The sequence below is a fragment of the Moschus berezovskii genome, chromosome 3 (genome assembly GCF_049115385.1).
Source record: "Moschus berezovskii isolate FMDL1 chromosome 3, NW_MosBer_1.0, whole genome shotgun sequence".
In the NCBI taxonomy this organism is placed as follows: domain Eukaryota; kingdom Metazoa; phylum Chordata; class Mammalia; order Artiodactyla; family Moschidae; genus Moschus; species Moschus berezovskii.
Genome location: NC_142462.1, coordinates 37,688,115 through 37,712,982, shown reverse-complemented (window position 1 = coordinate 37,712,982; position 24,868 = coordinate 37,688,115). Strand labels below are relative to the sequence as shown.

General features: G+C 42.2%; 1 protein-coding gene across 3 annotated transcripts in view; it reads left to right on the top strand.

Annotated features, from left to right (window-relative positions):
- Positions 1–6,281: 6,281 nt before the first annotated feature.
- The window catches only part of CDCA7L (cell division cycle associated 7 like), a 52,175-nt gene continuing 33,588 nt past the window's right edge, over positions 6,282–24,868 (top strand). Inside the window, exon 1 of one of the 3 annotated variants that reach the window (XM_055420564.2) lies at positions 6,282–6,667. In XM_055420564.2, the coding sequence (XP_055276539.2) occupies positions 6,644–6,667 (24 nt within the window). In that variant the 5' untranslated portion in view covers positions 6,282–6,643. The remainder of the gene's footprint in view (positions 6,668–24,868) is intronic. The other 2 variants (XM_088833655.1, XM_055420563.2) reach the window with 2 other exon arrangements.

Sequence of the window (24,868 nt, the reverse complement as noted above, 5' to 3'; positions counted from 1 at the left end):
GAAATTTCCCTTCTGTTGCTTTTGGTTCTTTTGGCTGGTATAATAATTAAATTTGACACAAGACAGATTAACAGGACAACAAAAACCCAAACTTAATTTTTTATGTATGTAGGTCTCATAGGTATGGCACATCAGAAGTGACTGAAGCAGGCTATTATATACCTTTTTAGGTGAAAAATCAGTTATGAAGATTTGACGAAAGGGTTTGGGCTTATTTATAGTAGCAGATTAATGAAGAAGTAGCAAGAGTTTGTTTACACAGCTTCCTCTGCCTTTTCCCTATCTCTGTGTAAGATGCCTTCCCTCCTTTGAGTGGGCAGGACTCCTTCCTGTGGGAGTTTTGTTTTCTGCTCTCAGGGCAACAAAGGAGGGTCAGCCTATTCTTGAACTGGCTTTTTCTCAAATAATTTTAATTCAAAATAATCAATATGCCTAAGTGACATATTTGGGATGGTCTGTTGTGAACCCCATCAATGTGAACCTATAATAATCTCAGTGTTTATTTGAAGCTCTAAGTAGGAGAGGGAGTGGTTGGTAGAGATCTCCAATGACCAGATGCCTGCTGAGATCTGGAATGGGGTTGCTCAGCAGCCATGTTGGGCAGTCAGGATGCTGGAGCAGGGGCTATTAGCACAAAGGACTTGGCTCAATTCCAGGGTTTTAGTTAAAAGATCTGATGAGGGTTAAAGACACTTATACACTTTGAAGCACTTACAGTTTTACTCAGAAGTGAAACTTCGAAACTGCTGATTTTAGCCTGTGACTTTTGCCTCATATATTTCAATAGTTTAGTTTGCCCCCCCTTTTCTTTTTGATTGATTTTTTTAAGTGAGGGATAATTGCTTTACAATACTGCATTGGTTTCTATCAACATGAATCAGCCATAAGTTTGCCTATGTTCCCTCCCACTTGAACATCCATCCCACCTCCCTCACCGTTCCACCCCTCTAGGTTGTTATCAACTCCAGTTTGAGCCCTGGGTCATACAGCAGATTCCTTTTTTTTCCCTTTAATGAGAGTAGTAGAAAGCAAAAGACAAATTTATGATGCCAAGTAAATGGTCTGCTTGTATTGCCTTCCTTGTGGCTGAATTCCCTTTTTGGCTGTAATATAGACACTTTTTACCTTTTCTTAGAACATGGTTTTTAGGCCGTGAGTACGTTCCAGGCACTAATAGTCTATAGAACATGAGCAGTTTCTGAAAAAATAGACCTCCACAGCTTATTATTATTTTTGTCTTGGTTTCTGTTTGATTGCTTTGCTTTTCTTCCAACAATGGGGTAAGTGTATTTCGAGAATCAAGTATAATAGCTTCTGGCCATCACATCTTTGAACTTTGCTAAGGAATCACAAAAATGATTTCTCTTTACATAAGAAATCCTCTCAGCCTTTCTTGAGCCCTGTGGAGAACTGTAAGCTCTGGTAGATAAAGTGCCTGACAATTTGGAGAGTTTAGGAAGAAAGTGGAGAGGAAAAATGGAGAGGGAACAATTGTAGAAAAGAGACAAGGGGGCTGGTATGTTGCTTTTCTTAAAAAACAAACAAACAAAAAACCTCCCTCAAAATATAACCTTTTAGCTTCTTTGGGCAGAGTCTGATTGAAACAGTGCATCTTCTGTTCACTAGAGGAGTGTGGTAAGGCTGTGCTTGCAAAATGACATTCTGTCACAAGCCGTATTCAACCTGCTTTCAGAGTAGGTGACCTCTTGTCCATTTCATAGACAGTTGCAATTTACTTTGGAAGTACAGTCAGAAAGGTCCTGTTGTATTCTGTCTCCTGAACCCAACTGGGAATTTGTGGTTATTGTTTTCATTATTTAAGTCTTAAGATGAGACCTTGAATTTTATGCTGTCAGAAATTTTCCAGGGCTGGGCTCCAGTTAGCAAGGTCAGGAACTTATTTGGACTCAACAGGTGTAGAAGAATCCAGATGTGATAAGTAGGTCACTGTCAAAAGCCATGAAAGACACGGTGATCAGATTATCAGCTGAGAGTTACCACATGGGACAATTTCACCACATTAAAGTCCTGACCATGTGTGGACTTTGGAAAAGAGAGACAAGGTGGGTGCGGTGGGGTGAGGGGAAGCAGACTCGAAAAGAGTGCAGGAGTATTTGTGAGGAAAGAAATGTTCACATATTGAGGTATGGGGAAGTCATTCTGGCTTATAAATGAGTTAACTTGAATTTTATGCTAACTAAGATAGCCTGTTTGTGGCCTATCAAACATAGACTGTAACTGTTTAAATTATCAAAGAAAAGGACACCTTGACCTGAAGTAAAGAATGCCCATGTTAAAAATAAGGATTAAATGCCCGTCATCCTGGAATGCCAGTGCTAGCACTCACTTGATAGAGACTTCCTTCTTAGGCGCCAAGGCCATCCTGTGCGTGCTGTGTATGTGTGCGTACTGGTCTGGTTTATTTGAAACCTTGAAGAGATGTATTCCTGACTGACTTAAAGTTTGTTCTTTGTTCTGACAAGATTTAAAACTGACTAAAAAATCCCTGCTTCTCCAGAGCAATTTCTCAGAGTTATCTGGGAAGCGAGCTTCCGGGCTGTAGTCTTCAGTTTGACTCAAAATTCCAATTCTTATTATCAACTGCTCACTGATTATTTTTGCTAAAACTTGCTAAAAGTGACCTTTCAATGAAAAAACACTTTCAGAAACAAATGGGGAGGATAAACCAGAGTCACAGGCACAGTAAATCAGTAGATTTGGATAATGGTACGTAAGGAACCTCATTCCTATTTCCTTAATTAAAATGTATATTTCTTTTATCGCCATTACTCACCCTCTCCAGAGCACCAGGCCACCCGAATAAAGGCAAAGAGAGGCATATAGAGCTCTGCAGTTTGAGAAATCTGAGTTCTAGCTTGGCTCTGCTAGGTCACCTTGAGCAAGTTTTTTAAGCCCTCAAAGCCTCAGTTTTCTCATTTGAAAAATGAGGATAGGATTATGTACATCAGATGTTTGTAGCGATGACTGAGTGAAATATTGTATAAATAGTTCCTAGAATGTGGTATTCAATAAATGGATTATCACTATCGATACTATTTACAGCTGTCCACCACTCTAGCGTTTTCAAAATACAATCACATCTGATACTACATGTGTTCATTTTTTGTAGAAATACTGTTGCATGGATTGGGCAGATATGCAGTATCCCCATTTTACAGATTAAGAAAAAGGAAGCTCAATGATTAGTTCTAAGGTCAGCCAGCAGTTGACTTGGATTATAACCATTGTGGTTCCTTAAGTAAGGGTCAGAATCAGCTAGATGTGAGCATAACTCAGATTGCTGGGCCCCACCCCCAGAGTTTGCAATATAGTAGGTCTGAGGTGAGGCCCACTCATTTGGATTTCTTTGCCAGAGCTCAGGTGATACTGATACTGTTGATCTTAAGACCTCACTTTGCAAAGGCTGAGCTAGACTAGAGCAATGGTTCTCAAATATACCTGTTCATTAGAATCACCTGGAAACTTAATGGACTCAACCGACCTGTAGCTGCCTCAAGTCCATAGATTTTCTGCTATCACAAATGTGATTCAGTCTTAGCACTAGCATATAAAAACTTGATTATTGCAAGTAAAAAAGGATAAATCCCAAAGTAACAACTTTGGGATTTCTACAGTCTGGGAAGTTGTGGGTTTTCCCCCCCCCAAAATATAGTATTTTTTCCTTCCTTATTAAAAATTGAAGTATAGTTGATTTATGATGTGTTAGTTTCAGGTGTACGGCAAAGTGATTCAGGTATATCTATATATAAATCTGTCTACATATCTTTTCAGATATTGGATACAGTTCCCAGTGCTATACAGTAGATCCTTGTTGGTTATCTATTCTATATGTAGTAGTGTGTATCTGTTAGTTCAGTTCAGTCGCTCAGTTGTGTCCGACTCTTTGCGACCATGAATCATAGCACGTCAGGCCTCCCTGTCCATCAGCAACTCCCGGAGTTCACTCCAACTCACATCCATCGAATCGGTGACGCCATCCAACCATCTCATTCTCTGTCGTCCCCTTCTCCTCCTGCCCCCAATCCCTCTCAACATCAGAGTCTTTTCCTGTGAGTCAACTCATAGGTGGCCAAAGTATTGGAGTTTCGGCTTTAGCATCAGTCCTTCTAATGAACACCCAGGATTGATCTCCTTTAGAATGGACTGGTTGGATCTCCTTGCAGTCCAAGGGACTCTCAAGAGTCTTCTCCAACACCACAGTTCAAAAGCATCAATTCTTTGGTGATCAGCTTTCTTCACAGTCCAACTCTCACATCCATACATGACCACGGGAAAAACCACAGCCTTGACTAGACGGACCTTGGTTGGCAAAGTAATGTCTCTGCTTTTTAATATACTATCTAGGTTGGTCATAACTTTCCTTCCAAGGAGTAAGTGTCTTTTAATTTCATGGCTGCAGTCAGCATCCGCAGTGATTTTGAAGCCCCCCAAAATAAAGTCTGACACTGTTTCCCCATCTATTTCCCATGAAGTGATGGGACCGGATGCCATGATCTTAGTTTTCTGAATATTGAGCTTCAAGCCAACTTTTTCACTCTCCTCTTTCACTTTCATCAAAAGGCTTTTTAGTTCCTCTTCACTGTCATAAGGGTGGTGTCATCTGCCTATCTGAGGTTCTTAATATTTCTCCCGGTAATCGTGATTCCAGCTTGTGCTTCTTCCAGCCCAGCGTTCCTCATGATGTACTCTGCATAGAAGTTAAATAAGCAGGGTGACAATATACAGCCTTGACATACTCCTTGTCCTATTTGGAACCAGTTGTTCCATGTCCAGTTCTAACTGTTGCTTCCTGACCTGCATATAAGTTTCTCAAGAGGCAGGTCAGGTGGTCTGGTATTCCCATCTCTTTCAGAATTTTCCAGTTTATTGTGATCCATCTGTTAAACTCCTGCTAAATTATCCCCCCTTCCCCCTTTGGTAACTGTAAGTTTTTCTGTTTATGAATCCGTTTGTTTTGTACATAAGCTCATTTGTGTCATTTTTTAAGATTCCACATATAAATGATAACATGATGTTTGTCTCTGTCTGACTTCACTTAGTATGATAATCTCTAGGTCTATCCATGTTGCTGCAAACGGCATTATTTTATTCTTTTTATGGCTGAGTATTATTCCATTGTCTATAAATACCACATTATCTTTATCCATTCATCTGTCAAGGAACATTTAGGTTACTTACATGTCTTGACTATTGTAAATACTGCTTCAGTGAACACTGGGGTGCATGTATCTTTTTGAATTAGAATTTTCTCCAGATATATGTCCAGAAATGGGACTGCTGGATCATACAGTTATTCTATTTTTAGTTTTCAAAGGAACCTTCATACCACTGTTTGTAGTGGCTGCACCAATTTACATTCCTGTAGGAAGGTCAAAAAATACAGCATTAAAACAAAACATCTGTAGAGCCAACTATTTAGAGAAGCTTTGTAGCAAAACCTGCTATGACTTCAGGACAATTTTTCTACCACCTTCCCTAATACCTGTTTCAAGGCTTCCAAAACACCTACCAGGTTAATTCTTCAGTCTTCATACTTCAGCTCCTTTCCTGACCTTAGCCAGGTTAAGTCCCCCTATTTTACACCACCATAGAACCACTTACCTTTCACTTCTGGCATCTATTGTAACAACACATTTACATTTATTTGCATCACTATTACTGAAAGTATCACCATTATTATTTAGTAAAGGTTAATAATAACTAAATAAAGTGGACTCATTATTATTAATCACATTATAGTTACATCATTACTACATTTAGATCGCATCCGTGGCTGGCTCCCTGCCCTGTGAACTCGAAAAGAGCAGGGGCCTGTGTTTTGTCCCAGCTTGGGTTCACACAGCGCCTGACACAAAGTAGTAATTGCTCAGCCAATATTTGTCAGTCTTCCTGACCTGTAAAACTGTCTAGTGGGGCTGCAAGGCCTACATGTACAATGGTATAGAACGGGCCGTCTGAAGTTCCAGGGAGGTTTGCAGTTCCCGACCCTCTGGGGCCTGGGTTACCGATTTTGCAAAGTGAGACCTGAAGCACATGTTTTGAGAGGCGTCGGAACCCCGCCCCTTTACAACTACGAAACAAAACAAGTTCTGAGGCAGCCCGAAAATGCCTTCCCTGCTCTGAGACACTCGTTGCTTCAGAGGCTCAGCGCTCCAGGGCACTACCTGGGATAAACCGTGCAAAGATCTGGCGGGTGCCGCGGTCGGGCGTGCCAGCTGGAGGCTGCGCCGGGACTGCCCCCTCTCATTTCTCCCGCGCGAAACCCGGCCGGACGGCTCCACTCCCTCCCTCCGCTGCAGGGGGGAGCCCGGCGCCCCCAGATTGGCAGCTACCTCGGGCGGCACCCGGCTGCAGCCCTTCTTGCGCCGCCGGGGAAGCGAAATCCATCGGCCGCGAAGTTTGGGTTGTGTAAGCGGAAGCCCGCGGGCGGGCGCGGCGGACGAGCGGGCGGCGCGGGGCGCTCCCCCTGTCCCGGCGCCGAGTGCGCCCCTCCCCGGCCCGCCGGAGCTCCGGGCGGGGCGAGCGTGCCGCGCGGCCGCGGGCCTTCTCCGTGCGCCGGGCCCCTGGAGAGCCAGGCTCCGCGGCCGCGTGCTGGGAGGAGGCCGGAGTGCCGTGGGGAAGGATGGCGTTGGCGACGCGCCCGCAGGTGAGGGTCTGGCCGCCCGCCGCAGCCGGGACGCGCGCGCGTCTGCCTTCTCTTTGCGCCTGGCTCTGCTGCCCGCCTTGGGCTGGAAACGTGGCCCTCGGCTGCCTGGTTGTGAAGCGGGCGTGCCCCGCAGGTGTGTGCGGTGGGGGACGGGTGTCCTCCCGGCGCGGAGAGGCCGGGCGCGCCCCAGGCGGGCGCTCAGCGCCGTCTCGGGTGCGACCTCCGCGGTCGCAGGCCGTGCCGCTGCGGCCAGGAGCCCCGGGGTGGACGCACTGGAGGGCAGAGCCGGCGGCGAGGCCGCAGGGGCTCCGCGGCTGCGTCTGCAGTGCTGGTGGGACCGGGAGGGGGGAAGCGTCTGTGCGAGCACCCCACTCTCCGGGATTGGTACGGAGTTAAGTAAGTTTAAGTGTAATTTTCTAAAACAAAGCAAAAAAAGCAATCGAGGATTAGGCAGTTCAACTTGGATAATGGAGTTTATAAGGAATGGCTTTTGTATTTGTTCTAGAATTTTTGTAATTGTTTTCAAGGAACTTGCAACTGTTTGGGGGACTGGCACCGTCATTAGTCCAGGTTCAAAAACAAAAAGCCCCAAGATCCAAATCAGATATACAGCACCACTCTAGTTACCCATTGTGGTTTTAACTAGGTCTTAAAATTTTCATTATCAAGGTTCCAAGTGTTACAGTGGGTGGTGGGAAAGGAGCCTTCGCTTCAGTTTTCTTTTTGACTTTGTAGAAAACGCTTCTCTCTACTTTCTAGTAACGAATACACAGATTTTATTCAGAGGTAAGCAGAAAAAAATTTTTCAAATGTACTAAAAATAAAAGTTTTAGAAAGGGAAGGAAGCAGCTCCTGAGATCCCGAAAGATGCTTTGTGTGAGGCTTGGAGTTTTTCTTGTCTTTGTGAACACCTCTCTCACTGCTTTCTCCTTACCTTTGGCTGGTGTTCACCTCCTTTCTCCACCTGGGGACTGGGCCTCCCCAAGAATTGGCAGACCTGAAGTGGAAAGTGGTATCCGAGCCCCTGACACTGCCACCTGCCTGGGTCTGGCCGCACAGTTGCGCTTCTGATGGTCACTTTGGCCATTTGATGATTTCTGAAAGGCTTCCTGAAAGTGGACACTTGGTAAAAGTCTTCTGTTGTGAATGTTTTTGAGGAGTATTTTTAAACTTCTCCAGTGAAGGGAGGTATTAAAAACAAGGAAAACTAACTCAAGAAGGGGTGGGACAGGCTTAGTTACTGTTTTTATGTTTGCCACTGGCCCTCCCCATACAATTAGTATCCTAGGCTTTTAGGAGGTTTGGGTTTCTGCAGGATTTAAGCCCTTCTGTAAGGAGCTGGTGAATTTCGTCAGAAAATGTATCTTGATGGTGTATCCTTCCTGAGACTTGTTGTTCTGGTGGTGCAACGTAACAATTCCTGCTTAGGAAATTTTAAATGTCCCAGGATATGTGCTTGGAAATGAGCACTTTACCGTCAAATAAGGAGGCTAATTTTCCATAGTGTTAATACTATTTAACCACGTGTACAGGTGAAGGTAAGCCACCAATTATATCAGAGCTGTTATGCACCTATTAGGGCAAGTTACTTTTTGTAAGATGATCAGGTTTTTTTTTTCCCCTCCATCTCAGAAGACCTCCTAATTGGCAGTGCAAATTAAGATGTGTTAGGATATTTTTCGGTGAAGTGTTCATCATAGTTTAAGTGTGAGCATATTATAGTGTCTTTGAATGAGTGGAGAATGATTCTACCGGGTGGCCAGGTGACTGCGAATAAAAGCACCTAATAGACATTTCAGGCCCAGCAAGGTGTTGAATTTATGTGGCTCTTTCTTCCCTGTACCCCGACCTCTTGCACAGAGGAGCAAGGTGAGCACTCCAGCAGCCCCTGAAGGGAGCCTCAGCCCAGTGTGCAGTGGGTTTTAATCCCACGCATACAGCAGATAGAATTTCCATCCCTTGCAAAGTGCAGACAGAGCTGGAAGGGGCTTCAGTAAAGCAGCTTAGGCCCTGTGTTCTGAGTGAAAGGAAGTAGGCAGGGAGGAGACAAGACATTTGTTTAAACTCTGTGGACTGCTTTCTAGCTTCTGCTTTTCTGCAGCTTCACCAGTGTGTCAGATTTGATGTCCTGTGACTGCTCACACCTCCCGTGGGCTCTAGTCCTTGTTGGGCTGACCACTGTGTCTTTGTGCGTTTGTATTGAGTGACAGGAATGATGCCCAATAAAGACTAGGGGATGGTCCCTTACTGAGAGCGCTCAGTAGAGAAGCTGGCAGGAGCTGGAGGATGGGACTGCTTGGGCTTTCTTGCGGAGAGCCTGGGAGTCAAAGAACTGACTCATTGGAAGAGACCCTGATGCTAGGAAAGATTGAAGGCAGGAGGAGAAGGGGACAACAGAGGATGAGATGGTTGGGTGGCATCACTGACGCAATGGACATGAGTTTGCGTAGGCTCTGGAAGTTGGTGATGGACAGGGAAGCCTGGCATGCTGCAGTCCATGGGGTTGCAGAGAGTCGAACACGACTGAGTGACTGAACTGACTGACTGGGAGGTCCTGAATGTTGGTGTGATCTTTTTGCTCTCTTCTAGCACTGCGGTGCCTGTGGGATCCTTAGAGAAGGAAATAATTCTAAATGTTCTCATGTATTGCATGAGCATGCTTTCTGGGGGAGGAAAGGAATTTATCTTTTAAAATTTATTCATTTTAAGGAGGATAATTATAATATCATAATGGTGTTTTGCCATACATCAGTATGAATTGGCCATAGACATATGTGTCCCCTCCCTCCTGAACACCCCTCCCACCTCCCTCCCCACAGGAATTTTTCTGATGGTGATCTCACAGCCACAAAGTGTACTCATCTGATCCTCTGACTTAATACATGTGCCCAGAGCCCCGGAAGCTGGTCATAGGGGGCAGTCATTTTTGACATCTTAGAAGACCTGCACAGTGATCTGTCATTTTAATAATCCCGTGTTTAAAAGGCCACTTGTTCTTCCTTTTGATGTACTGCTGACCTCCCACCCATAAAAGCTGAATTCTCAGTGGTCAGGAGAAGCCTCAGCACAGCAGTTTCAATTTGGTCAGGTGTATGGGACAGAAAACCGTAGGATACTTATGTGATTAAAACAGTTTAGGAATAGTGCAGTAAAGTAGTGAAAAGCCATTCAGATAGAGTAGTGTAGGCATGCTAATTTTAAATTGCCCTTAAGCGTTCTCTTATTACTCTTTGAACCACAGTATAGAATTTTTACCTCCAAGATACAGTTTTGATTTGTAAAGGACATAGCTTTATGCATCAAAATGGAATTGATACAGGCTGCTTGGGGAAGAATGTGCTGTGCTTATGCTCAGTCATGTCCAACTCTTTGCAACCCCATGGACTGTAGCCTGCCAGGCACTTCTGCCCATGGGGATTCTCCAGGCAAGAATACTGGAGTGGGTTGCCATGCCCTCCTCCAGGGGATCTTCCCTGTCCCGGGATTGAACTCAGGTCTCCCATCTTGCAGGCAGATTCTTTACCATTCGAGCCACCAGGGAAGCCCTGGGGAGGAATAGAGATAAAATATTTGTGGGATCATTTTATCTTTCTCTTTGAAAAGCAGTGGTCTGTAGGAGTTTTTAAATAGGCCCATTCAGAGGCATAGTTGGCATATAGCTGAAGTTAACATGCCAGAATAATTTTCTTCTATCGTGGTAAATGCCCTGTGTATAGGGCAGAAAAGTAGGTTGTGAAGTCCCACAGTAAAAAACAGGCCAGAATTTTGGTTCAAGTAGTTGATGGTTTCCTGCCTTCATAAACATCAACTGATGAGAGAAGTCCCCCTGACTGGCTTAGTTCTTTTAGTGGCTGCTGGGTGCTAAGATTTATGTCAGTTACGGTGGAAGAAACAGAGACACCTAAAACACTGCTCTTTCCCCAAGACTCAGTCAGAGATCACTCTGGAACTCCTTGGTTCTTCTGCCTTTGCCAGAGTTCAGCTGGCTCCTGCCCTGAGCTGGGAGACCTAGGCAGCCTTCAGTTTTGGGGGTAGGAGAAGACCTTAAGAGTCATCTTTCTCCCCACCCTCCAAGGAAAGCCATGCTGTGCTAGGTACTTAATAGATTTCACCCTCATTATGGTGATGTGAAGTAGGTTGCATTATCTCCTTTTTAAAGATAAGGCTGATAGACTGATTTGCTTGGAGTAGCCTAGTGTGACGGAGAAGGCAATGGCAAGCCACTCTAGTACTATTGCCTAGAAAATCCCATGGATGGAGGAGCCTGGTAGGCTGCAGTCCATGGGGTCGCTAAGGGTCGGACATGACTGAGCGACTTCACTTTCACTTTTCACTTTCACACATTGGAGAAGGAAGTGGCAACCCACTCCAGTGTTCTTGCCTGGAGAATCCCAGGGACAGGGGAGCCTGGTGGGCTGCCGTCTATGGGGTCGCACAGAGTCGGACACGACTGAAGTGACTTAGCAGCAGCAGCCTAGTGTGAAAGGAGCTGAATCAGAACTCTGTCTGCAGAGCAGAGGGCTGACTCTTGCTGCTAGACATGATCAAGGACACACCAAGTTTAAACTGTGTAAATAGAAGGAGGTATCAGTGGTGTGGGGTTTTCGCATATCTTTGTCCTTCCCTTTAAAGAGAAGAACTGAGGTGTTAACAGCAGCTCATCTAGTTCTTTTTAAGGAACTGGGCAAGGTATGCTTTGAGCAGGATTCCTTGGGTGCTGGCTGTAAAACTTGGGAATGTGAAGAAGATCCACAAAGTTTTTACATAGGATTGACTTTCAGATGAATTTTGTATTGTACAAATAACACCCTGTTCACAGAAGCTGAAAAGGATACAAATTGAACTATTGCTCTACCTCCCTTCTCTCTGGGTATCATGTTCTAGTTATTTTTCATTCCCTGTTTGCCTGTGTCCAGTCACCATTTTTGCTTAACTTCTGTAGTATGCTGTTGAATTTTATCATATGATTGCTGTTTGAATCTTGCTTTCTTTAGCAATGTCCGTACTATTTTTCTGAGTAGCTTGGAGGTCTTTATGGTTTTCATTTTCATTCAGATGAGTGTTTTATGTATTTTCTGTTGAAAAATTTTTGTTTATTAAATACATTTAAGAAACTTTGCAATGACCATCTTGGGGTGGTACATACTATATGCCCTGTGTTGAAGACAACGCTTTTCTTAATTGCTGTTTCCTTATTGTGTACTTACTATTTGGTAGAACATGCCTGATTGTCAGTAGATGAGAACCGCTCACATACTGTCTTCCTAAGGCATTTCTCCTTTCAGTGTATTAGCTGACAAAAGGCACTTTGTGCTCAAGTTAGAATCAGGGCTCATGATAACTGGCCTGGAATAATAACTATTTTCATCCTGAACTTAGAGCCCCCAAGCTAAGCTTTCTTTGGTCTTGCTTATTTTGGCTGTAAATTGTCTTCTAGGTGGCATTCCTGAAAATGTGTTTTCCTTGATGTTGTGGATGTCTAGAGATCAAACAGTAGGTTCACTCATTATAAAGCTCTGAGAGCTTAAAAAACAAAGCAAAGGTTTTTCGTGATGTGCTGGTTATAATAGATGGGTGCAGTTTGTAAAATGTCACCACGCTGTTGCTTAAGATCTAGACATTTTCTGGTTGCATGTTGCACATAAAACAGTATAACATGGGCCATCAGGTGTGTGGTGATGCCTTTCGCAGGTTGGCCTGCCAGGTGAACTGGTATCCTCAGGGCTTGGCGTAGTCCAGGGATCCCTCCCCAAAGACCCCCTCTCCTGTTCCCCCAAACCCTGCATAGCAGCAGCACTGCTTGTGGGCAGCCCCCCATATTTAAAGCTCTGCTTCTGAGGATCCTGTGTACCTGGGCAGTGCCTTTGAGTTTTTTGGCACAAGACCTGGCCCTCCCTCAGCTGCCTGCTGGTAGATACTTCCTTCACTTGGAGAGCCCAGGATTTACCCCAGGGTGATGGCTGATCACCCCAAATCATGTGGCAGGCCAAAATGGTAAGTATTCCAGTGAGTGAAGGGTCTGGCATATCATGCGTGCTCAGTCACGTCTGACTCTTTGGGGCCCCATGGACTGCAGCCTGCCAGCCTCTTCTGTCCATGGAATTTTCCAGGCAGGAATATTGGAGCAGGTTGCCATTTCCCATTCCAGGGGATCTTCCTGACCTAGGTTTCAAACCTGTGTCTGCCGTGTCTCCTTCATTGGCTGCTGCTGCTAAGTCACTTCGGTAGTGTCCGACTCTGTGTGACCCCATAGACAGCAGCCCACTAGGCTCCCCCGTCCCTGGGATGCTTCAGGCAAGAACACTGGAGTGGGTTGCCATTTCCTTCTCCAATATGTGAAAGTGAAGTCGCTCAGTCGTGTCCGACTCTTAGCGACCCCGTGGACTGCAGCCCACCAGGCTCTTCCATCCATGGGATTTTCCAGGCAAGAGTACTGGAGTGGGGTGCCATTGGCAGGTGGATTCTTTAACACTGGTGCCACTTGGGAATCCCCCGGCATATCACAGCTGTTAAATATTTGTTGAATTTTTAAAGAAATATGGTTTAGGATTGTCAGTGTATAGTGAGTGCAGGCATGAGTTATGACAGGCTGGAGCAGAGCTTCTGGAAATTTTTGTTGGACTAGTTCATGGTGGAGGCCAGTTTGTGCCTGCCCCAGTGGCCTGGAGGTGTGCAGCCTCACTCTGCCTGTGCAGATGTTCCCATTAATCTTGTTTTATCTTTAAAAGTCATGTCTATTCCATGATATGTTTTTATTTGTATCAAGAATGCTATTTTAAATTATTCTTCTGGGAAAAAAACTTCCTCTCTCCTTTCCCTCCTGTGGTCCTGAAAGCCCTCTGGCTGTCACTGAGCTCCCCAGCTTAAGCCGCATGGAACTGCCAAGTATAAAATTTACAACTCGTATCTTTAATAAGCCTTGCAATATATATCTACCTGCCCACTCCCCCAGCCTACTCCATCCTTTTACTTAAAGCTCCATGACTCTGAGGGTGGTTAAGTTGAGGGGAGTGGGGCGGGGGTGGGAGGAACTGCTATCATTGATACTGAATTTTCTCAGAATATTTTTTTAATGCAAAATGACTAGTGCCCTTTATTTTGTTCTTCAGTAACATGGTTTAAAATAGAAAGTTAATAAAAGTGCATTGAAAAATCATTTTTTTAATTTAATAAATGGTACAAAACACAATGCCAAAAACATTAACAGTTAAAATTTCACCAAATGAAAAAATACTATAGAATACACAGTTGTAAAAAGCTACATTAAGTTATTTTACAACTGCCTCAAGCTGCAAAAAGAAAAAAAACCCAATGCCATACCTAAGTTATCCCTCTCTCAAAATAATGCCATTTATGTTATAAACCATGAGCACCCCATCAAAAGACGGAAACTGCTTTTGTTAATTCATATATATATATATATATATATGACTGTATCACTTTGCTATACACCTGAAACAAACACAACACTGTAAATGAAACATAGTACAATATAAAATAAAAATAAGTAAGAGACCTTTGGGGCTTTACACCGAGTTAGAGTTCCTATCAGAGGGATAACAGCACCACAGTCATACTGAATCCTCATGAAGGAGGCACACGAATGACTGGATTACAAGAGTTACAGGAATGATAGCTGCTCACTTCCCAGAAACTACAGCTCACAGAAAGCCAACAGAGGCACGAGATAAGACCATCATTACAGAAAAATCATTAATTTTAAAATTTTTATTTTTTATTGACGTATAGTTGTGGCTCAGAGGTTAAAGCGTCTGCCTCCAATGCGGGAGACCCGGGTTCGATCCCTGGGTCGGGAAGATCCCCTGGAGAAGGAAACGGTAACCCACTCCAGTATTCTTGCCTGGAGAATCCCATGGACGGAGAAGCCTGGTAGGCTACAGTCCACGGGGTCGCAAAGAGTCGGACACGACTGAGCGACGGAACGGAACGGATAGTTGATATACAGTGTTAGTTTCTTCTTCTCTGTCGCAAAGTAGTTATACATATGTATATTCTTTTTCATATCCTTTTCCATTAGGGTTTATTATAGGATGTTGAATGTAGTCCCCTGTGTTGTACAGTAGGACCTTGTATATTTTATATAAATTCTATTATATATAAACACAATATTTGCAAATCCCAAACTCTTGATTTATCCCTCCCAACCTCCTTTCCCCTTTGGTAACCATACGTTTGTTTTCTATGTCTGTGAGTCTGTTTCTGTTTTATAAATAAGTTTATCTATGTCATATTTTAGATTTCACATATAAATGATATCATACGGTATTTGTCTTTATTTTTCTAACTTACTTCACTTAATATGATAATCTCAAGGTCTGGCCATGTTGCTGCAAATGGCATTGTTTTATCATTATTATTATGGCTAATATTTGTGTGTGTGTGTGTGTACACAGCACATCTTCTTTATCCATTCATGTGTCAGTGGACATTTAGGTTGCTTCCGTGTCTTGGCTGTTGTACATAGTGCTCTGTGAACTTTGGGGTGCCCTGCTCTGTTTTTTTTTTTTTAATTAGCATTTTCATCTTTTCCTGATATTTGGCCAGGCGTGGGATTGCTGGATCATATAGTAACTCTACTTTTAGTTTTTTGAGGGACTTCCATGCTGTTTTCCAAATGTCTGCACCAATTTACATCCCCACCCACAGTGTATGGGGGATTCCTTTTTCTCTACACTTTCTCCAGCATTTATTATTTTTCGACTTTTAAAGGTGTCTGTTCTGACTAGTGTGAGGTGACAACCTCATTGTATAGTTTTGATTCGCATTTCTCTAATAATTCGCCATGTTGAGCATGTTTTCCTGTGCCTGTTGCCCATCTGTATGCTTTCTTTGGAGAAATCTCTACTTAGGTCTTCTGCCCATTTTTTGATTTTTTTTTTTTTTTACTGAGCAATGTGGGTTGGTTGTATATTTTGGGAATTAAACCTTTGATGGTAACATCGTTTGCAAATATTTTTTCCCATTTTGTAAGCTGTCCTTTCATTTTGTTTATGGTTTATTTGCTGTGCAAAAGCTTTTAAGTTCGATTAGGTCCCATTTGTGTATTTTTGCTTTTATTTCTGTTGTTTGGGAAACTGACCTGAGAAAACATTGCTGTGATTTATGTCATAGATTGCTTTGCCTGTTTTCTGTTCTGGGAGTTGTATGGTCTTATGTGTGATATTGAAGTCTTTAAGCCATGTTGAGCTTATTTTCTTGTCTGGTATGATGGTGTGTTCTAACTTCACTGGTTTACATCTGGCTGTCTGCCTTTCCCAATACCGCTTGCTGAAGAGACTCTCTTTTCCCCATTGTATATTCTTGCTTCCTTTGCTGAAGATTAATTGGCCATAGGTGTGTGGATTTACTTCTGGGCTCTCTGTTCTTTTCCATTGATCTATATTTCTGTTTTTGTGCCAATACTGAACTGTTAAAAATCATGTTTATTCTTCCTTCTCTGTTTTTTTTTTTTTTTTTACTAACAGTTGGTCCCAGTTGGGGGAGGGAGGGGCTTTCCAGGTGGGGCAGTGGTAAAGAATCCGCCGACAACACAGGGGTTCGATCCCTGGGTTAGGAAGATCCCCTGGAGGAAGGCATGGCAACCCACTCCGGTATTCTTGCCTGGAGAATCACCATGGACAGAGGAATCTAACAGGCTACAGTTCATGGGGTCGCAAAGAGTCATACTGAGCATGCACACACACCGATTTATTTGGGGAGTTTTTTTTTTTTAAATAAGTTAAACCCGGTGGGGCCTCACCCAGCCTTTCTCATACATGTACATGACGTCTTGCAGGAAGTTTTCCTTACCTGATTTAAAAAAAAAAGTATAAAACTGCCTTCTTCTCTTTTCCTACAGTGACAGCTTCAAAAATTCACTGAAAAGAGCATCTGGTTGTCCTTGTGATCTTTATTGTACTAAGTGAGCCTCTGCCCCAGCTGTAATTGGGAGCTGAGAAAGGATGCACTCTTAGGGAGTGTGTACATTCACTGTGGCACAAAGCCAGGAGCCAAGTGGTGTCAGCTGCCTGCACGGGCCAGCATCCCAGGGATTGTTCCGCGTGTTTTCCCCTAGCAGGGCAGAAGTGTGTCAAGAGGCTCCCTCTGTAAAGGTTTCCAGGGCTGGGCTGTGCGGTGTGCAGGAGTGTGCAGATCTGTTCGGTGCTTGTCTGCATTGAGCGCAGGGACCGTGGCTTACGATAGGACGGTGTGCCCCTGCCCCCATGTTCTCCAGACTCCTGCATCCACCTGGGCATTTGCTGCACGTCCTCTTGGCAAACTTCATCCCACATCTTTGTGGGCATGGCCGACCTTGTGTCCCAGAACTCTTCGCTCATCATGCTGTGACTGGGTCAGGGGCCCTCCTGGGCTGACCTCCCTGTTCGCATTTACTCCACCACATTGACACTGACTGTAGATTGTCCACGTCACCCTACCCCTGTGACTCACTGCTCATGGGGTCCTTCAGCCCACGTTGGTACAACTACACTTTGTAGTCACGTTTAATAGTGAACATTGACACAGCGTCTTCTATTTCACGGAATGCTTTCCAGTCATGGTTTGGCAGCCATCAGAGCTCTATACAAACATTCTTGTTCTTTTGATAAATGGGAGGAATGCATTTTCCTGGCCTCTGAAACAGACAAGACTTAGATGTGCTCTGGCTAATGAAATGTGAGCGGAAGTCTTGTGTATCACGTCCAGGTGACATTCTCTAAAGCCAGCGCATCATCTACCTTGTCATGCTCCCTCTGCCCGTGTTCCTGATGGTGGAAACTGTCAGCCTGGCTCCTGCATGAGGACGGTGTGCAGTGGCCCACCTGGCTGCCCCAGGGCCAGCATGTCCTATGCACAGGAAAGAAGGCTTTCTTGCTTTTGATCGTTCAGACGTGGAGTCGTTTGCTGATGCTTTGTAATCTGTCCTGTCCTGACAGACACGCAAAGGCATGTGTGTTTTGATCTGGATTCTGTGGTTCTCATCTGAGTGAACTGGTGTCATGCTGGTAATAGAAGTGGGCTACTTCTGGCTTGTCAGAAGTAGGGGAACTTGCCTCTTATCAGGGCTTCAGCGTTCAGGGACGTCAGTGCCCTGTGTCAGGCAGGGCAGAAGTGTCCCATAGAGAGAAGCCACCAAAATGCAGCTTGTTGAAAACTGCCGAGAGCAGACTAGTTTGATTTGATGATCAGTCTTTTAGAGTACAGAGAAATCTTAACATTGGCTTCACATTTCCTGTCTGCTGACCTTTTGGAAAAGGAAATTACCCAGAACTTCCCAAGTGATTTGGCTCGCTTCCCTCCCAGAACGTCTGCCAAAACTTTGGTTCATAGGCTACTCTTCTGAACAGCTATTCTAAACCCTAGATACAGACACGCCTGTTACTTTTCTCTCACTTATATTTTCTCTTTTAAAAATAGCATTGATTTTTTTTTCTGCCTTTTTTTTGTGATAGCAGAATATACATAACATACATTTTACTATGTTAACCATTTTCAAATGTATAACTCAATGGCATCTAGTTCAGTCATGTTGTTGTGTAACCATTACCACTGTTCATACCCAGAACAACTTCATCATCCTGAACTGAAGTTGTACCCTTTAAATAATTCTCTCCGTTCCTTCTCCTTCGCCCCAGTCCATAGTAAATCACCCAGAAACACATTGCGTTTCTGTGAATTTCACTGGAAGCATACAGTGTTTGTCCTTTCATGTCTGATGTATTTCATTTAGTGTATTTTCAAGGTTCAAAGACATCTTCTTACAGTCTGAATAATAACCCATTGTATGCGTATGCTACATTTTATATATTATCCATTCATTCATGCATGGACATTTGGGCTGTTCCTACCTTTTGGCCATCTTTAATAATGCTGTTTGAGAATAATGCCTCTTGAGAAACCTGTATGCAGGTCAGGAAGCAACAGTTAGAACCGGACACGGAACAACAGACTGGTTCCAAATAGGAAAAGGAATACGTCAAGGTTGTATATTGTCACCCTACTTATTTGACTTCTATGCAAAGTACATCATGAGGAACGCTGGGCTGGAAGAAGCACAAGCTGGAATCAAGATTGCCGGGAGAATTATCAATAACCTCAGATATGCAGATGACACCACCCTTATGGTAGAGAGTGAAGAGGAACTCAAAAGACTCTTGATGAAAGTGAAAGAGGAGAGTGAAAAGGTTGGCTTGAAATGCAACATTCAGAAAACAAAGATCATGGCATCTGGTCCCATCACTTCATGGGAAATAGATGGGGAAACAGTGGAAACAGTGTCAAACCTTATCTTTTTGGACTCCAAAATCACTGCGGATGCTGATTGCAGCCATGAAATTAAAAGACGCTTGCTCCTTGGAAGGAAAGTTATGACCAACCTAGATAGTATATTAAAAAGCAGAGACATTACTTTGCCAACCAAGGTCCGTCTAGTCAAGGCATTGGTTTTTCCCGTGGTCATGTATGGATGTGAGAGTTGGACTGTGAAGAAAGCTGAGCGCCGAAGAATTGATGCTTTTGAACTGTGGTGTTGGAGAAGACTCTTGAGAGTCCCCTGGACTGCAAGGAGATCCAACCAGTCCATTCTAGAGGAGATCAATCCTGGGTGTTCATTGGAAGGACTGATGCTAAAGCTGAAACTCCAATACTTTGGCCACTTCATGCGATGAATTGACTCACTGGAAAAGACTCTGATGCTGGGAGGGATTGGGGGTGGGAGGAGACAGGGACGACAGAGAATGAGATGGCTGGATGGCATCATCGACTCTGTGGACATGAGTTTGAGTGAACTCTGGGAGTTGGTGATGGACAGGGAGGCCTGGCGTGCTGTGATTCATGGGGTCGCAAAGAGTTGCTCACGACTGAGTGACTGAACTGAACTGAACTGATGGTGATTATGTGTTTATTTTTTGGGGGCGCTATCATATTGTTTGCCACAGTGGCGGCACACTTTTTCATAACCACTAACAGTGCTCAGATGTTCCAGTTGCTCCGCCTACTCAGAAACACTTATTTTCTATTTTTTTGATTATAGCCATCCTAATGGGTGTGACATGATATCTCATAGTGGTCTTGATTTGAATTTCCTTAATGGTTCGTGATGTTGAGCATCTTTTCAGTTGCTTGTTGGCCATCTGCATATATTTGGAGAAATATCTGTTTAAGCCTTTTGCTAATATTTAAATTGGTGTTTTGTTGCGCTGTAAGAGTTCTTTGTATTTTCTGGATATTAACCCTGTATCAGATACATGACTTGTCAGATATATGACATTTTCTCCCATTCTCTGGTTGTATTTTTCATTCTCTTGGTAGTATCCTTTAATGCAGTATATTTTTAAATTTTGATGAAGTCCAGTTTAATCTATATTCTTTTCCTATTATTGCCTGTGCATTTGGTGTCATATCCAAGTCGTAAATTTTTCCATCTGTGTTTTCTTCCAAGAAGGAAAGAGTTTTTATAGTTTTAGCTCTAACATTTAGATTCTTTGCATTTCCAGTTTTTTGTAGATGGTGTAAGATAAGGTTTCAGCTTCGTTCTTTGCATGTAGAAATCCAGTTTTTCCAGCATCATTGGTTGAAGACTATCCTTTCCCCATTGAACAGTCCTAGGATTCTTGTCAAAATTCATTTGACCATCTAGTCAAGGGTTTATTTGGGGGTGCTGTGTTCTATTGCACTGATCTAAAAGTCCATCTTTGTGCTAGGACTATACTGTTTGGATTAGTGTAGTTTTGTAATAAGTATTGAAATCAGTTAAGTGTGAATATTCCAGTGAGGTTCTTCATTTTCAAGGTTGTTTTGATTTTTCAGGGCCTCTTGAGATTCCACATGAATTTTAAGAAGGGCTTTTATGTTTTTGCAAAAAAGTGTTACCATGATTCTGACGAGGATTGCGTTGGGTATGTAGATAGCTTTGGGTAGTGCTGTCATCTCAACAACATTAAGTCTTCCAATCTATGAGTATGTGATGTCTTTCCATTTATTTATGTCTTCATTAATTTCTTTCAGTGGTCCTTTATAATTTTCAGTGTGTAAGCCTTTAGCCTCATGGCCCAAGTTAATTCCTAAGGGTTTTGTGTATTTTTTTTTTTTATGCTCTGATAAATGGAATTTTTCCAGATTGTTCCTTGTTAGTGTATAGCAATGCTGCTGATCTGTATTTGTTAAATAGTGCTGACAGTTTCTATGGGATCTTTAGATGGTCTACATAGATGCATCACCTGCAAACAGTTTTAATGCTTTCTCTCCAATTTGGATGCCTTTTATTTATTTTCATTGGATAATTGCTCAAATACTGTGTTGAATAGAAGTGAAGGTAGATGTTCTTGTTTTGTTCCTGATAACAGGAGAAAGTGTTAAGTCTTTCACCATTGAGTAATTAGCTGTGGGGTTTTCATTTATGGCCTTTATTAGGTTGGTAATGATTCCTTCCATTCTTTGTGGAGCTTTTTAAAACCATGAAAAGATACTGAATTTTGTCAGATGCTTTTTCTGCATCAGTTGAGATGATTATGTGTTTGCATTAAATTGATTGATTTTCTTTTCATATGTTGAACCATGTTGTATTCTAGAATATATCCCACTTGGTCATCTTGTATAATCTGAGCTGCTGAATTCGGTTTGCTAGCCTTTTTTTTTTTTTTTTTTTGAGGAGTTTTGCACCATAAGGGCTATTTCTCTGTACTTTTCTTGTAGGTTCTTTGTCTGACTTTGCTGTCAGAGTAATAACCAGCCTCACAGAGTGAGGTAAGAAGTGTTCTCTCCTCTTCACCTTTTTTTTTTTTTTTAAAGAATTTGAGAAGGATTGGTGTTAATTTTTCTTTAAATGTTAAACAGAACTCTGGTCCTGGGATTTACTTTGTTGGGAGGTTTTTCATTATTCAAATTCTTACTAGTTAGAAACCTTTTTAGGTTTTTTGTTTTTGAGGAATCAGTCTTGGAAGGTTGTGTGTTTTACCCATTTCATCTGGTTAATTTTTTGACATATAATTGATCATAGTACTCTTTTTTAAAAAATATTATTGCCTTTTCGCTTGGCTGGGTCTTGGTAGCTGCATGGGCTTTTCTCTGGTTTCAGTGAGCAGGGGCTACTCCCTAGTTGCAGTGCATGGGCTTCTCACTGCAGTGGCTTCTCTTGTGGTGCTCGGGCTCCAGGAAGCATGGGGCTTAGTAGTTGCAGCACACAGCTCAGTAGTTGTGGCTCCCGGCTTTCGAGCACAGGCTCCGTAGCTGTGGTCCATGGACTGAGTTGCTGCACGGCATGTGGGATCTCTCTGGATCAAGGATTGAACCTGTCTCCTACATTGGCGGGTGGATTCTTTACCACTGAGCTACCAGAGAAGCCCCTAATTATATATAAAGTAGTGTTTTTGTTATCTTTATTACTTCTGTAAAACTAGTAGTAATGTCTCTGCTTTATTGCAGGATTTTCTTTTTTCCTTAATCAATCTGCCTAAAACTTTGTCAGCTCTGTTATTGTCATAGAACCAATTTTTGGTTTTACTGATCTTTCTCTGTTGGTTTTCTATTCTTTATCTCTGCTGTAATTTTTGTTTCCTTCCTTCTGTAACCTTTGGGTTTAGTTACCATACTTCTTCTAGTCCCTAATAATATAAAATTAGTTTGTTGGTTTGAGATAATTTTTAATATAAATGTTTATAGCTATATATTTTTTCTTAGTAATTCTCTCTCTGCATCACATAAGTTTTGCTATATTTTGCTTTTACTTCTTTGAAAATATTTTCTAATTTCCCTCGTGTTTTCTTCTTTGAACACTGGTTGTTTAAGAGTGATGTTTAATTTCTACTTATTTGTGAATTTTCCTGTTTTTCTTCTGTTACTGATTTCTAGTTTTCTTTTATCATTATTACAAAGATAGTTTATGTGATTTTAATCTTTTATTAAATTTATACTTACATGTTTTGTAGTGTCACATACAATCTGTCTTGGGGAGTTTTCCATTTGCTCTTGAGGAAAATGCATATTCTGCTGTTATTGGGTGTTGAGTTGGGAGGAAAGTGTGTATTCTGCTATTCTATATATGTCTGTTAGTTCTAGTTGGTTTATAATGTTCAATTCCTGTTTTTCCTTACTGATCTTCTCTCTGGTGTTTCTATCCATTATTGAAAGTACGGTATTGAGGTCTCCAACTATTATTGTAGAACAACTCTTTTTTCAATTCTCTCAGTGTTTTATTTGTAGGTATTGAAGCTCTGATGTTTCATACATATTTATAATTATTGTATCTTCTTGATGGGTTGATCCTTTATCAATGGGTAATGTCTCTTCTAATTAATATCTACTTTATCTGGTATTAGTATCAGTCTCACTTTGGGTTACTTCTTCTGTTGAAGATCTTTTTCTGTTCTTTCACTTTCAACCTGTTTGTGTTTTTATATCTGAAATAAGTCTCTTGTAGGCTGCATATGGTTGGATCCTATCATTTAATTCATTCTGCTAATCTTTTAATTGTAGAGTTTAATCATTTGTATTTAAAGTGATTACTGATGGGGAAGGACTTTTACCATTTTATTTTTTGTTTTCTTACGTCTTCTAGCTTTTTTGACCCTCATTTCTTGGAATTACGGCCTGTGTTTGTGTTTTGTTGATTTCATCGTAGTGGCATGTTTTGATTCCTTCTCATTTCCTCTTGTGTGTATTCTATATATATTTTCTCTGTGGCTGCCATGGGCATTACATATAATATTCTAAAATTAAGGCAGTCTAATTTGGATGATATCAGTTTAACATCATTGGCATAAAAAGCTCTGTTCCTGTATAGTTCTGTTCCCTCTCCTTGTTGTTGATGTCACAGATGACATCTTCATGGATTACGTACCCACAAACATAGATTTGGTTTTTTAATCCTATAGAAAATAAAAAGTGCAGTTTCAACACCAAGTTTACAAAATATCGAGCTTTATATTTGTGTATTTACCTTTAACTGAAGACTTTATATTTCATATGGCTTTAAGTTACTGTGTCCTTTCATTTCAGCTTGAAGGACTCTTTAGGATTTCTTGTGGGCAGGTCTAGTAGTAATGAACTCCCTCAGCTTTTGTTTATTTGGTAATGTCTTAATTTCTCCCGCATTTTTCAAGGATAGTTTTTCCAGATACAGAATTCTTGGTTGACAGTTTTTTACTTTCAGCACAAATGTATTAATCTATTGCCTTCTGCCCTCCAAAAGTTTTGGAGCGAAATCAGCTAGTAGTATTACAGAGGGTTCCTTGTTGTTATGAGTTGCTTTTCTCTTACTGCTTTCAATATTCTCTTTTATCAATCCACAGTTTAATTAAAGTGCCTCAGTGTAGATCTCTTGGGTTTATCCTAGTTGGGATTTCTATAATTCATGCCTTTCATTAAATTTGGGAAATTTTTGGCCATTATTTTGTCAAGTCTCTTGATTCTTTTACCTTCTCAATCTGAATTTGAATTTCTCTAGGGAAATGTTCAATTTAGTTATTGTATTTTCTCCAGAATTTGTTTCTTTTCCTTTTATTAATTTCTCTTTACTGATATTATCCCGTTGCTTATATATCATTTTCTAGTTCTTTTCCTACCCTAGTTCTTTCTGTTTTCCTTTTGTTCTTTGAACATATTTAAGGCAGTTATCTTTGTCTAGTGAATCCCAGTCTGCTTCGTCAGGAACATCCATTTCTACCTATTATTTTGTTCCTTTGAATTTTGTTTCTTAGTATGTGTTCCTTCGTTGCCAAAAGTTGGGTGTTGGAGAAACTGCCACCTTTTGCAGTTTTTGAAGACTGGCTGTAATGCCAGGGAAACCATTCACTGGTTGTCTGGTTATGCTCTGAGCTTGAAAACTTAATTAAGCTTTTCTCACATCTTTTTTGAGAATGTGTCTTTTGGACCTGTGTGTGACTTTGTCAATTCTTCCATATACACAACTTCTTTTGACTTTCTTAATTTCCCTAGAGGTTTTACCTAAGCTTCTCCTTGGGGCTTTAGATGGTCTGTTGTATTTCTCCATGCATAAACACTCATTCCCAGGCATCTGCAGGTCTGTAGGTCCCTACAGCTTCCATGAGCAGTGGCTGGAGCTTTTCCTCACCCAGGAGTGAATTAGGTGAGACAGGGACCCTCAGGCAGCCCCCCCCCCCCCGACTGATTAGAAAGTTGCAGTCAGTGTTTACTGGTTTAAGGCAACTGGAAGGGAATTGGAAACTAGGCTGAAGCATCCTTTGG